This window comes from Rhincodon typus, chromosome 2, assembly GCF_021869965.1.
Source record: "Rhincodon typus isolate 14 chromosome 2, sRhiTyp1.1, whole genome shotgun sequence".
In the NCBI taxonomy this organism is placed as follows: domain Eukaryota; kingdom Metazoa; phylum Chordata; class Chondrichthyes; order Orectolobiformes; family Rhincodontidae; genus Rhincodon; species Rhincodon typus.
The window spans coordinates 46,379,650-46,395,505 of NC_063333.1; the positions used below are offsets into that span (position 1 = coordinate 46,379,650).

The 15,856-nt window shown below is 41.0% G+C and overlaps 1 protein-coding gene across 1 annotated transcript in view; it reads right to left on the minus strand.

Moving 5' to 3' along the window:
* Positions 1-15,856, minus strand: part of LOC109927915 (G patch domain-containing protein 8) — a 552,115-nt gene that overhangs the window by 67,626 nt on the left and 468,633 nt on the right. The window contains exon 2 of the mRNA XM_048607894.1: positions 3,907-4,050. Coding sequence (XP_048463851.1) covers positions 3,907-4,050 — 144 coding nt within the window. The remainder of the gene's footprint in view (positions 1-3,906; positions 4,051-15,856) is intronic.

A 15,856-nucleotide genomic window follows, 5' to 3' on the forward strand; every position in this document is an offset into this window, starting at 1 on the left:
TTCCCCATGGTATGTTGATGGAGAAAGTGAAGTCGCATGGGGTCCAGGGTGTACTAGCTAGATGGATAGAGAACTGGCTGGGCAAAAGGAGACAGAGAGTTGTAGTGGAAGGGAGTTTCTTAAAATGGAGAACTGTGACCAGTGGTGTTCCACAGGGATCCGTGCTGGGACCACTGTTGTTTGTGATATACATAAATGATCTGGAGGAAAGTATAGATGGTCTGATTAGCAAGTTTGCAGATGACACTAAGATTGGTGGAGTAGCAGATAATGAAGGGGACTGTCGGAGAATGCAGCAGAATATAGATAGATTGGAGAGTTGGGTGGAGAAATGGCAGATGGAGTTCAATCCAGGCAAATGCGAGGTGATGCATTTTGGAGCATCCAATTCAAGAGCAAACTATATGGTAAGTAGAAAAGCCCTGGGGAAAATTGATGCACAGAGCGATCTGGGTGTTCAGGTCCATTGTATCCTGAAGGTGGCAACGCAGGTCGATATAGTGGTCAAGAAGGCATACGGCATGCTTTCATTCATCAGACGGGATATTGATTACAAAAGTTGGCAGGTCATGTTACGTTTGTATAGGACTTTGGTTTGACCACATTTGGCATACTGCATACAGTTCTGGTTGCCACATTACCAAAAGGATGTGGATGCTTTGGAGAGGGTGCAGAAGAGATTCACCAGGATGTTGCGTGGTATGGAGGGCGCTAGCTATGAAGAGAGGTTGAGTAGATTAGGATTATTTACATTAGAAAGACTGAGTTTGAGGGGGGACCTGATTGACATCTACAAAATCATGAGAGGTATAGACAGGGTGGATAGCAAAAAGCTTTTTCCCAGAGTGGGGGACTCAATTACTAGGGGTCATGATTTCAAGGTGAGAGGGGAAAAGTTTAAGGGAGATATGCATGGAAAGTTCTTTATGCAGAGGGTGGTGGGTGCCTGGAACGCGTTGCCAGCAGAGGTGGTAGAGGTGGGCATGATAACGTCATTTAAGATGTACCTAGACAGATACATGAATGGGCAGGGAGCAGAGGGATACAGATCCTTGGAAAATAGGCGACAGGTTTAGATAGAGGATCTGGATTGGTGTAGGCTTGGAGGGCCGAAGGGCCTGTTCCTGTGCTGTAATTTTCTTTGTTCTTCTTTGTTGTTCTTTGAAGTGATTGGTCTTGACGAGTCTTGACAGTGTGCATGTGGAGAGGATGTTTCCCCTTATGGGAGAATCTAAAACTTGGGGCCTCTGTTTAAAATAAGGGATCAGCCAGTTAAAACAGATGAGGAGAATTTCTTTCTCATAATGGGTTATGTGACTTTGGAACACTCTTCCTCAAAAGCCAGTAGAAGCAGTGTCTTTGAATATTTTGAATGCAGAAGTAGCCTCATAGAATCATTGGGCAGAAGGTGGCTCAGTGGTTAACACTGCTGCGTCATAGCGCCAGGGACCCGGGTTTGTTTCCAGCCTTGGGAGACCGTTTGTATGGAGTTTGCACATTCCCCTTTGTCTGCATGAGTTTTCTCCCACAGTCCAAAAGATGTGCAGGTTGGATAGATTGGTTGTGCTAATTTTTTAAAAAAATAGAATCCCTACAGTGTGGAAACAGGCCCTTTGGCACAACAAGTCCACACTGACCTGCAGAGCATCCCACCCAGACGCATCCTCCTGTAACCCACCTAATCTACACATCCCTGAACACTATGGGCAATTTAGCATGGCCAATCCACCTAGCCTGCACACGTTCAGACTGTGGGTGGAAACCCGAGCACCTGGAGGAAACCTACGCAGACACAGGGAGAACGTGCAAACTCCACACAGACAGTCGCCTGAGGGTGGAATCAAACCCGGGTCCCTGGCGCTGTGAGGCAGCAGTGCTAACCACTGAGCCATCATGCCGACCACTGACCCACCATGCTGCCCATAACTTGGGCTATTGCTCCATAGTGCCCAGGGATGTGCAGGTTAGGTGGGTTAGCAATGGGAAATGTGAGATTATAGGGATAGGATCATGGGCTAAGTCTGGTTGGGATGCTCTTTGGAGGATGAATGCATACTTGATGGGCCGAATGGCTTCTTTCTGCACTGTAGGGATTTATTGATTCTAGGTCGGTGGATTCTGGATAAACAATGATGTAAAAGGTCATCCTATTTGTAGTAGGAAGGAGTGTGGAGTAATCAGATTAGCGTTGATCTTATTGAATTGTTGAGGAAGCTCAAGGAGCCAAGTGACTTAATCCTGCTCCTAATTCATGTGATTGTATGTTCATTCAACTTTGTCATAATAAGTGTAATGGGGTTTTAAATGCTACAAAGTTATACTTACTGCTGACAAGCCTCTCTCCATCCAAAAATCCAATATTACGTTTGTGGAGGCTCAAATTTCTCCATTACAATAAAAAGATTCCATAAATTCTTAATTTTAAAATAATGTACTGATGATATTTCAGCTTCTAGCCTAATTCCATGTGTATATCTCAATTTTTATTTAATGTAAAACAAAATTACCTAAACTGAAAGATAGTCTGTGCAGCAGTTTTCATTTCCCGATTTGTTGTATTCAATCTTGCCTGCTTAGTCTGCTTAAAGATGTCCCTATTGTTAAATGCCTGAAAAACCCAAATTGTTGGTGCCAAGGTAAAAGTAACATTAGATAAAGTGAAATCCACACTGCAGAGATTACTAGAGTGTTGTGGACAGTCATGATCGTAGAAACTGGCCCATTCCATTTCTTTCACACACGTGAAACAACACTATATTGTGAGCTACACCTGGGAATTTTACATGTGAATAAAGAGTACCTTATGAGAACTCTTTTCCTTTTTAGCCCTATCGAGGTGATCAATGAGGGAGATGAAAACATTCTAATACTCTGTACTTAGCTAATTGTCAAGCATTCCCAGAGCAGCTATGGTTTAAAATTGATGACACTTAACTTTCACCAACCATGTTAACAGAGCAATATAGGATCACTTGCCCATTGTAAGCCTCTATTGATTTTGTCGTGGCTCCCATTCAATCCTCATTCAACCTCAAGTCAAACAAAATCCTAAAGAGCAGTAGTCACTGCACAAATGTGGCATTTTCTGTATCATCCCTGTGAAAAGCTGTCTGAATGTGATTGTGCTTAAGCAAGGTCCACACTGCTAGTATATGACACAAGATGTGCATTTAACATTCAGCACAAATCAAAATAGATAGTAAATCTCAGCAGGTGCTACTAGCATGAAGCACTCAAAGTGTTCAATGCCTTACTGAGCAAATAGACTGTATAGTTAAAAGCTGTTGCCTTAAAATTGAAGGCTGGAGATACTGTAACTTTCAGCGGCAGTTGATAAGATGGAAATTACTAAGAATGATATCCTTATGCAAACAGTTAACACATTTGAATCAAATTATTCCTTTCACAATCTAAACTGCAGTCCTGATCCTGCCTTTGGACTGTCAAATCTAAGTTAGACATTTGCAATCTAAGTCTAAATTTGTCAGACTTGCTGCATTGGTTATCTTTATTATTTCTTAATATTGCTAGAAGTTTTCAAACATTGTAAGGTCATAGTATGATGCTTACATTGCTAAGTACGACAAAGGATTAGTGCACAATAAACTGCTGGCAACTATTAAAATTTAATAGAGTAGCAACGGACTTTATTTTCCTGGAGTTGCTTATGCAGACACCAGGAATTGAAACTCCATCCCCAACAAGTTATTTTCAATCAGTTTTGACTACAATTAAAATATATTCAGTACGGAGGAAAAAAAAATCTGTGCAGGGCAAATTAATACGACTACCCTCTGTTTAATTAATAATTAATAGCTTATTATGTAGAAACCTCTTTAACACAACTCATCTTCTGTTGAATGTAAAAATTTAAGTGTCTACGTAAGTCAACAAACTTCTACTTACCTGTTTGTGTGCATGGTCATAAGAATTAATGTGATTGTCAAACTCCTGATGTTTGTGGTACTGTTTGTCACATAATTCGCAGTAGAAATTGGCTTTCAGGTCCTCAAGGGCCTTTGCTATGGCCTTCTCCTTTCCAGCATAATCCTGTATGGATAAAATTAATATCTCAGTATATCATTTTCGACCAATACGTTAGCGGAACAAGATACACCAAACAAAAAGTTGTTTCTGTAGCAACTTTTCTCAAGTGCACGCAAATGGGGAATAAAGCCAAATAAGACAATGGTGTCTGTCATCATTTTTCAACTCTGGAGAGTCTTTCAAGGAGCTAAAAGCAGATGCCTAAACTGATTGAATGTAGATAATCTCAGGTGAGAATAATGGCTCTTTAAATCAATATAAGATAGGATAACAGTACAATACCCTGTAATGCATTTTACTCTGTCTTCAAAAATAGAGAACAGAAAGCTATTAGGTATGCATTATGGTTCACCACTTGGGAAAAGTGTCAGTAATTTAAAAATGAGGAAGACATAGAAATCATTCAGAGGGACAGATGGACCTTAAGAACAGCTGCTTTAAGAATTTCTGGTAGGGGATAAAATGGGAGTTGGTATATATACCTCCTATTTATCTCCCACTCCTCCATCATTCCTAATAATCTAAACTAAAACAGCATCAGCAGCTAAGGTTAACTATGTTTTCATTCCTGGCAGCTTTGATTGATAGTGACAAATTCAATTCATACTATTAATGACATTTTTTTTCTCCTCACTTGATTTGCTTTATATTTGGTGCATTTAGGGATTTCTGATGAACTGTGAGCATGAGATCAATATTATTGAAGTTTCGCTAATATTAACTGAGGAGGGTTGGCAGAATTTAGGAGGTTAGCAATCAACAAATCAGTGCAGAAGGAATTTAGTATTGGGAAATGTGAAGGAACACATTTTGGGGAATAAAATCAGTGATGGAAGTATGGATTAATCTAATTACCAAAACAGAAATTGCTGGAAAAATTCAGCAAATTTGGCAGCATATATGGAAAGAAATCAGAGTTAACATTTCAGGTTTGGTGTTTCTGTTTCTGATTTCCAGCATCTGCATTTTTTTTGGATTAACTCAATGTAAAGAATTGTTAATTGAGCTGTAGAGTGGATTTTTTTTTTTGTTTGGAAAGTTGCTGAAGACAACAAAGAAGTCTGTTTTCTTTTACCAACAGGGCCATTCATTCAATGATGGTCTGAATCTCACTAGAAATCAGCCAAGTGTCATTTTTAGGAAGTTCATGGAGGCTTTCTCTCTGCGCGTCCCAGACAGTTTTCTCATGCTATCATCCCAAACTCGCCTTATTAACTATGCAAATTGTGCCAATGGTGCCCTACTCATAGCCTTCTCCCACTCACTGCAGGGACTTCCTGGAATTCCTGGCAATTGTAGCATCTCTAATACTCAATTGTGCCCACAATCCACTGCTGGATGCCTGATGTTGCCCTGCATGATTTATTTTACTTGCCCAACACATGCCAAAAAGAGGGTAATTGGCACACCGCTCTGCAAATGGGGACTGGAGGTCCTGGTGGATTGGCAGGGTGTGGGGTGCCTACAAGCAGTCATTGTCTATGTGCATGCCCTGCTATGCTGGTTGCTAGTGGAGAACTGGACACTAGCTGGAGTTGCCAAGTTCCTGCTCTGACTTTCATGTCAGGACTTGTTGCCATTTAGTTTCTATATGGCAGGTGGGAGAATAGGAAACTGCACACCAATGAGGTGAGATGATGTGAGAGGGAAAATGTTATTGCATGCCGATCCATACACATAGGCTTCTCAGCACTCACAAGTGAGAACGTGGTCTCAACGCTTGGTTGGAAATGGAAATTTTGCTCTTAACAGAAGTAAACTACTCACTGTTGATCTCATGTGATCCTCCTAACTTTGTTATCGTCGCATAACTTTAACTAAACAACTGTAGGTTTTGGGGCCCAGTTCAAATATGAGACGGAAGAGTAGTCTTAAATAGGAGGTCTATAATTTTTAAAATTGCTTTTCTAGTTCTAGTAGAATCATAGGAAAGTTACAGTACAGAAAGAGGCCATTCAGTCCATGTGTCTGTGTTGGCTGAATAAGCTAGCTGTCCATTCTAATTCCATTGACCAGCAACTGGTCCATGGTCTGTAGGTTGTAGTTCTTCAGGTGTAGATCCAGGATCATTTTAACAGAGTTGAGATCTCTCATCTCCACTAATGAATTGGGCAATGAAATCCAGATCCTACCACTCTCTGAATGAGAATAAGTTTCCTCATGTCCCCTCTAATCCTTGTGCCAATCTTTTTAAATCTGTGCCCTCTGGTAATGAACTCACTTTTGTGTACACTCTATCCAAGTCTTACATTATTTTCTATACCTCAATTAAATCACCCTTCAGCCTCCCCTGTCTGAAAATGAAACAAACTAGCCTATCCGATCTTCCTTATAACTGAAAATTTCAAGTCTTAGCAACAGTTTTGTAAATTTCCTCCGTATTCTCTCTAAAGAACTGTTGTCTTTCCTGTAATGTGGTGACCATAACTGTAAACAAAACCCGAGGTTTTGCCTAGCTGGGCCTCAAATAGTTCTAGCACTACATCCTTACTCTTGTATTCAACATTTTGTCCAATGAAGGAAAGCATCCCTGTAGCCTTCTTTACCACCTCATCAGCCTATCTAGCCATCTTCACGGATCCTGTGGACATGCTCACTATTGCCTCTGTCCTTCACTTACAAGACAAAATATCTTCTTAGTATCCACTCTATTAAATCCTTACATTTCAATTAGGTCAACCCTCATTCTTTTGAAATTCAATGCCATATGGACCTAGCCTGCTCAATCTTTCCTCATAATCCATTCATACAAGGAATTAGTTGAGTAAACTTTCTCTGCACTGCATCTAATGCAACTATAGTCTTTCTTAAGTCAGAAGAGACTTAAGTTGAGCACAGTACTGCAGCTGCAGTGAGCCATTGTTACTTTTCTACTCAATTTTCCTTGTAATAAACATCAACATTCCATTTGCCTCCCTAACCACTTGCTGCACCTGCAAACTAATTTTTTGAGATTCATTAATCAGGACACCTAGATCCCTTTGTCCTATAGAGGTCAACAGTATCTCTGTCCATTCAAATAATATGCTGCTTTTCTATTCTTTCTGCCTAAGCGGACAAGTTCACAATTTCCCCACATCATACGGCCACTGACACTGTTTTTGTCCACTCACTTAACCTATTGAAATCCCTTTCAGGACTCCTAAAGCCTTTTGACAATTTACTTTTCTACATACCTTCATGTCATCAGCAAACTTACCCAACATAATTCAGATCCTTCATCCAAGTTATTGGTATAAATTAGTTGAGGCACAAGCACTGCTCCCTGTAGCTCTCCAATAGCTACAAAACAAAAAGTGATACATGTATCTCTACTCTGTGCTTCCTGTTAGCCAACCAATCGTCTGTCAGTGATAAATGTTACTCCCTAAAACATGAGCTCTTATTTAGTGTTGTAACACTTCATGTGGCAATCTGCTAATACATTTTGATAATTCAAGTATATCAGGTCTAAAGGTTCCCCTTTTTCCACCTCCCCTATTAATTTGTCTAAGAAATCTAATAAAGTCATCAAATATAACATCCCTTTCACAAAACTCTGCATGATGCCTCTATGATTTTTTTTAAATGTCCCAATATCACTTACTTAATAAATTAATGGATTCCAGTAATATTTCCATGCTAGATGTTAAACTAACTGGCCTATAGTCCCCAGCTTTCTTAGATACATTTAGAGTCATATTTGTGACTTGCCATTCATAGGTCATAGAATCCCTACAGTGTGGAAACAGGCCCTTCAGCCCAGCAAGTCCACACTGACCCTCAGAGCATCCAACCCAGACCCATTCCCCCTATAACCTACCTAATCTATATATCCCTGAACATTATGGGTAATTTAGCATGGCCAATCCACCTAGCCTGTACATCTTTCAAATGTGGGAGGAAACTGGAGCAGCCAGAGGAAATCCACGCAGACACAGGGAGAATGTGCAAATTCCAATCAGACAGTTGCCCGAGGGTGGAATCGAATCCGGGTCCCTGGCGCCGTGAGGCGGCAGTGCTAACCACTGAACCACTGTGTCGCCCCTTCTACAGGGACCTTTAGAAAATATTGTGAATTTTGGAAGATCATAAATAATGCATCTAGTATCTTTTCAGCTACTTCTTTTAATACCTGAAGCTGCAGGCTATCATGTCCAGGGGATAGTTAACCTTTAGTTTTTATCGTTTTCCCAGTACTTTTTTCCCTAATGACTGTCATTGTTTTAACTGTCTTCCTTCCTTTTACCTTATGAGTTTCAAGTATTCTTGGAAGTATTCAATCATGAAGATGAATGTAAAATATATATTCAACACTGATGTCATTTCCTTGTTTAATTATTATTTACCATTATTAATTCACCAGTCTCATGCATTTAGAGGTGCCAAAGGATTGGAGTGCAGCAGATATAATATTCTTTTGAAGAATAGATAGTACAAGCAATTTAAGGCCAGATAAATAAACTTCAATAGTGGGTAAGGTTTTTAAAACAGTAATCAAAGAGAAATTCAGCAGGAAATTGGGGATATTTCAGTTGGTCAAGGGAAGCTGGCACAAATTTCTAAAAGATAAACCATGCTTGAATAATCTAATTGATGATATAACAGAGATTTTGATTAAGTAAATGCAATAGATGTTGTCTATATTGATTTTAAGGAAGTATTCAACAGACGACCATACAGAAGGCTAATTAACTAAATTGAAACTCTTGGAATAGAAGGCTCAGTGCTAAGTGGATAAAAATAATGACTTCTGGACAGAAAATAACAAGTTATGGTAAATGGTTATTTTTCAAACTGAACTTTTGTAGAGAAAGGTGTTCCTCGAGGGTCACTACTAGTACCACTGCTCTTTTTGCCAATTTATAAATGAGTTAGGAGGGGGTATAGTGGTTAACATCCTTCCTCTAAACTAGAAGCCCAAGGTTCAAATCCCACTTCTGAATTTGAGACTAAGGAAATTTGTTTAATAAAACAGCCAAACATAGAGTCATAGAGTCATACAGCGCAGAAACAGACCCTTCGGCCCAACCAGTCCATGTCGAACATAATCCCAAACTAAATTAGTTCCACCTGCCTGCTCCTGGCTCGTATCCCTCCAAACCTTTCCTGAGTATGTACTTTCCTAATCATGTACTAATCCAAATGTTTTTAACTGTTGTAATCATACCCACATCCACCACTTCCTCAGGAAGTTCATTCCATACGTGAACCACCTCTGTGTAAAAAATTTGTCCCTCATGTCTTTTTTAAATCTCTCTCCTCTCACCTTAAAAATGTGCCCCCTAATCTTGAAATCCTCCATGCTAGGAAAAAGACAACTGCCATTAAATCTATCTATATCCCTCATTATTTTATAAACTTCTATCAGGTTGCCTCTTAATCTCCTATGCTCAGGATCAATGTGTAAATCCTTCAAACATATGCCAATAGTGGATGGCAACAATGCAAAAGATTTGTGGTCAGCCACGTGATGGAGTGCATTGAGATCTTCTACGATCAGTATCCATCGTGCCAGGCTACAACATGCCTGTAAAAGTGCCCTCACCCCTTCCTTTCCCTTACACAAATTGGATAGGGTCCCCTGATTCTCACTTCCCACACCATGAGCCTCTGCATCCAAAGGATCATAAGCCACCATTTATGCCAAGTCTAGTGGGATGCCATCATCCAACACATATTCCCCTCCCCTACCTAGTTAGAAATCTGCAGGGACCATTGCCTCAGGGACAACCTGGTCCACTTCTCCTTCACTCCATCCCCACATGACCTTCCCATGCAATAGCAGAAGGTGCAACACTTACCCATTTACCTCTTCCCCCTCCCTATCCAAGGCCCCAGCACACCTTCCAGGTGAAGCAGCAATTTACCTGCACTTCATTCAATCTAGTCTACTATGTTCACTGCTCAGTTAGAGCTTTCAGTAAAGCTTAATGCAAGCTGGAGGAACAACACCTCATCTTCTGCTTAGATACCTTGAAGCCTTCAGGACTAGAGTTTAATTTAGATAAATGTAAGGTGCTGCATTTTGGAAAGACAAACCAAGGCAGGACTTATACACTTAATCTTAAGGTCCTGGAGTGGGGGTGCTGATGAACAAAGAGACTTTGGACTGCAGGTTCATAATTCCTTGAAATTGGAGTCGCAGGTAGATAGAATAATGAGGAAGGTGTTTGGTACGCTTGTCTTTATTGGTCAGTGCATTGAGTATAGGAGTTGGAAGGTCATGTTGCAGCTGTATGGGACATTGGTTCGGCCACTTTTGGAAAACTGCATTCAATTCTGATCCCTGCTATCGGGAAAAATGTTATGAAACTTTAAAAGGTTCAGAAAAGATTTATAAGGATGTTGCCAGTGTTAGAGAGTTGGAGCTACCGGGAGAAGTTTAATAGGCTTGGGCTTTTTTCCTAGAGCGGAAGCTGAAGGTTGACTTTATAGAAATTTATAAAATCATGAAGGACATGGATAGGGTGAATAGCCAAGGTCTTTTCCCCAGGTTAGGGGAGTCCAAAACTAGAGGACATAAATTTAAGGTAATAAGGGCAAAGATTTAAAAGGGACCTAAGGGGCAACTTTTTCAGGCAGAGGGTTATAAATATATGGAATGAACTGCCAGAGGTGGAGGCTGGTACAATTACACTATTTAAAAGGCAACTGGATGGAAACAGGAATAGGAAAGGTTTAGAGGGATGTGGGCCAAATGCTGGCAAATGGTACTAAATTAATTTAGCATATCTGGTTGGCATGGGTGAATTGGACCAAAGGGTCCATTTCTGTGCTGTACATCTCTATGACTCTATGACTCAACCTCAAGTTTAACAATTTTAAAGCATGAATATCTCCTTCCTTGTCTATTACCTATCCCAGGTCCTGTACTGTAATGGGTCGCTTTCAGTATTGCCAACTAATTTTCAACTACACGTTGTACCATTATCACCTATCTAACTTCTCTTCTTCCCTGGCTTACTATTAAACTATTTGTCTGCCATCATCAGTGGATACACATCTTTTACTAACTGCTTCTAATTCTGAAGAAGGGCCACTAGATTTGAAGTGTTAATTTTTTCTGCAGATGATGACAGGTCTGCAATTTCTGATTTTGTATGTAAAAATGTATGTTGCCATACCAAGTGGCTAGGGAGGGGTGGGGAGGGGGTTGGGGGTGTGTGTGTGGCGGTGGCGTGGTGCCAAGAAGGGGTTTGCCTGTCTGCTCAGATGGCTGAAATAGATTCTGGATCTGCCTCCTTGCCCTGTCTGGCAGAGGGATCATGGTGCTGTGGGTCAGAACTGCCTTCAGGCAGAGAAAGCACGAAGAAAAAGAAAAGTGATTTGTATTTTTGAATACTGCTACTGATTTCTTATGTATCTGCTGCCTTTGTCTTTCAAAATGGCAGTGATCATGATTTTCAAAGATGTTGTCTGAGGAACCTGAGGGAAATTTGCAGTTTATCTTCAAACAGTACACATTGCAGTTGCAGTGTATCAGTTGTGAATGTGGTACCAATCAAGTGAGCAGTTTTATTCTGGATGGGGTTAAGCTTCTTGCCAGAGCTGCAATCATCCAGACATTTGGGGAATATTTCATCCTGTTTAATATTTGTCGGCACAACATTGAGGGCCGAAGGGCCTGTACTGCGCTGGAATGTTTTATGTTCTATGTTCATTCCTGATCTGTGCCTTGCAGATGGAGTCAGGAAGTGAGTTACCTGCCATAGAATTCTTGTAGCCACAGTATTTATTTGGCTAGTTCAGTTCATTTTCTGGCCAATGGTAAGCCCCGTGATATTGTTAATGGGGATTTTACCAATGGTAATGCCTGTGAAGGAATAATGGTTAGATTCTCTCTTGTTGGAGATGGTTATTGACTGGAATTTGTGTGACATGAATGTTACTTGCCACCTATCAGCCCAACCCTGAGTATTGTGCAAGTCTTCATACATTTTGAGGTGGACTGCTTTACTTCGTGGGGAGTGGCGAATGGTGCTGGGCATTTTCTAACCATCAGTGAACACCCTCACTTGTGATTCTATGACATAGGGAAGGTCTTCAATGAAGCAACTCTTGATAGTTGGGCTCAGGAAGCTCCTGCAGAGATGTCCTGAAATTGACATGACTGACTTCCAACAAGTAGAACCATCTTTCTTTGTGCCAGGCTTAAGTCCAACCAGAAAGATTTCCTCCTGTCCTCCCGTCAAAAAATTCCAATTGACTTCAGTTTTGCTAGAGATCCTTGATGCCCCATTTGGTCAAATACAACCTTGATGTCAAGAGCTGTCACTTCCATCTCATCTCCAGAATTCATCTTTTTTGTCAGTATTTGAACCAAGGCTATAATGAAGTTAGGAGATGAGTGGCCCGAGGGGAACTCACCACGTGGCAGTAAGCAGGCTGGCATCTGTGATTCTCAAGATATCCAGAGGAAGCCAAGGTGGATCATCTGCTTGGTGCTTCTAGCCAAAGGTTGTTGCAAATGATTCTGCACTATTTTTTTGCACTGATGTGCTGAGCTCCCCTGTTGTTGAAGGTGGGGATATTTGTGGAGCCTCATCCTTCAATAAGTTGTTTAATTAGCTATCACCATTCAGGACTGGGTGTGACAGGACTGTAGAGCTTACATGAGACCCATTGGTTGTGGAATCACTGAACTCTGGCTATCAATTGCTACTTCTGCTGTTTGGCACACAAGTAGTCCTGTGTTGTAACTTCACGAGGTTAACACTTTGTTTCTCAGTATGCCTGATGCAGCTCCTGGCATGCCCTTCTGCAGTCTTCATTGAACCAGGGTGTGAGGGTCTATGTAAACATTATTCACTGGAGTGTGTCCAGTGATACAGTATTTTAATTACAAGGTTATGTTGGAATAGTTGGGCTTATTCTCCTTGAAGTAAAGGAGATTGAGGGAAAATTTGGTAGAAGTGTACAATATTAAAGATCTGGATGCAGCAGACAAGGAAGAATTGTTCCAGGTGATAGTACAAGAAATAGGGAGCACAGATTTAAGATTTGGATGAGACCTGCAGGGAAATATGAACAGGAATCATAAAGAACTGTAATGAATTGCAACTCAGTGTCCATGAGGGTAGTGGAAGCAGAAACAATTAATGATTTGTAAAGGTAAGTGGATGGGCACTTGAAGGCAATATACCTGCAGGGCTGCATATACTAAATGGGGGCGTGATTTGGAACAGATTACTCCCCAGGAGAGGCAACATGGACTCAATGGGCTGAAAAGCCACCATTGTGCTGTTCATGACCCCATGACTCAAAAAAAGGGTGCACCTAAAAGGCTATTAACATTTCAGAAAAGTGCTTTTTATGAATCCTGAAGCCTCCTTTAAAATCCACCAGTTATGTCATGTCACCTGTAAGATCAGTGTAAATTCATCCCTACAAAATCACGCAAAGCCACACGCAGGATTGAGTAGTGTTGACTTTGTTTTCTTTGAGTCTTTAACAAAGCTGGCAATGTGAACTTTCCTTAATAGTGGCAGAGTTCCAAGTTCTGCTTGTCACTCTGCTGCTGGTTTGACAGCGTTGGCAGAATTTCGAGCCGACTAACACGATTTGGATGCATGTGCAGAACTAGTTGTATGAATTCTATTCATCATTTTTTTATGATAAGCTCAGCATGTCATGTAACATATCAGTACATACAAAAGCAAAGTATCAGTCAAGAAAAAGTCAAATAATATATTTTGGAAGTGAGAATAAAGAAATGAAATACACTTTAAATGGAGTAAAAGAACAAAGAACCCTCAACATCAATAAATATTGCCATTAACAGACCGTCAGGATCCTTACTTTTGTTTCCAGTGCTTAGCATACAAAAACCTAAAAAAGTAATGTTTACTAGTAGACCTTTTATTCAGGCTGCAGTAATGGTTAATGGTTACTGCAGTAATGCAGTAACTGTTCTGAGAAGGGCATAGAGACACTGGAAAAGATACTGTACGGATTCACTAGAAAGTTTTCAGAGATAGGAATCACAGTTACAGAAACAGAGTTTATAAATTCAAGGAGTGAAATTGGTCTTCACTGACATTGTGAAACAGATTATAGTGCTACACTTGAATGGTAAAGCAAATCAGTCATGGTGAAGGCCAATTTCAGCCAACAGATCTGTCTCAATAGAATTGAGATAGTTATGGACTAACCTTATAGAGGGTTTGAAGATAATGAAGGGTTTGAATATTTTTGCACTTTATATGCACTTATTACTTCGACAGTCATATCCAAGGTCACTATCATGGTTAAGCCTGAACTATCCATGCTCTCAGGAATATCAAACGAGCCTTGAGATGCACGCTATTTTAAGACATTGGCCTAAGGTATTCTGAGGAGTGACAAGCACAGTCAGATTGCCATTCTGCTCATATGTATTTTCTTTCCTTTAGAACTGAGTTCCGCACTTCTAGCCAGGATTTCCGATCCCAGCTCCTTCAGACATGTGGAGTTAGGCTGAAATCAGCCAGATCCACCCGTAGTGCAGGATAGACAGGGAAAGTCAAATCACATCCCTTTGCAGCGATCAGTGTGCTGCACTCAGAGATTCAGATGTCCAGCAGTACATCCAGAATGCTTTACAGTTTCTGTGAAATGATAAGTAAGTATCATGTACAAAGAACAAAGAAAATTACAGCACAGGAACAGGCCCTTCGGCCCACCAAGCCTGCACCAATCCAGATCCTCTATCTAAACCTGTCGCCTATTTTCCAAGGATCTGTATCCCTCTGCTCCCTGCCCATTCATGTATCTGTCCAGATACATCTTAAATGACGCTATCACGCCTGCCTCTACCACCTCCGCTGGCAATGCGTTCCAGGCACCCACCACCCTCTGTGTAAAGAACTTTCCACGCATATCTCCCTTAAACCTTTCCCATCTCACCTTGAAATCGTGACCCCTAGTAATTGAATTCCCCACTCTGGGAAAAAGATTCTTGCTATCCACCCTGTCTATACCTCTCATGATTTCGTAGATCTCAATCAGGTCCCCCGCAACCTCCATCTTTCTAATGTAAATAATCCTAATCTACTCAACTTCTCTTCATAGCTAGTGCCCTCCACACCAGGCAACATCCTGGTGAACCTCCTCTGCACCCTCTCCAAAGCATCCACATCCTTTTCGTAATGTGGCGACCAGAACTGTAAGCGGTATTCCAAATGTGGTTGAACCAAAGGCCCATACAACTATAACATGACCTGCCAACTCTTGTACTCAATACCCCGTCTGATGAATGAAAGCATGCCGTATGCCTTCTTGACCACTCTATTGACCTGTGTTGCCACCTTCAGGGTACAATGGACCTGAACACCCAGATCTCTCTGTGCATCAATTTTCCCCAGGGCTTTTCTACTTACCATATAGTTTGCTCTTGATTTGGATCTACCAAAATGCATCACCTCACATTTGCCTGGATTGAATTCCATCTGCCATTTCTCCAACCAATTCTCCAATCTATCTATATTCTGCTGCATTCTCCGACTTTCCCCTTCACTATCTGCTACTCCACCAATCTTAGTGTCATCTGCAAACTTGCTAATCAGACCATCTATATCTTCCTCCAGATCATTTATGTATATCACAAACAACAGTGATCCCAAAACGGATCCCTGTGGAACACCACTGGTCACAGTTCTCCATTTTGAGAAACTCCCTTCCACTACAACTCTCTGTCTCCCAGCCAGTTCTCTATCCATCTAGCTGGTATACCCTGGACCCCATGCGACATCACATTCTCCATCAGCCTACCATGGGGAACATTATCAAATGCCTTACTGAAATCCATGTATATGACATCCACAGCCCTTCCCTCATCTATCAACTTTGT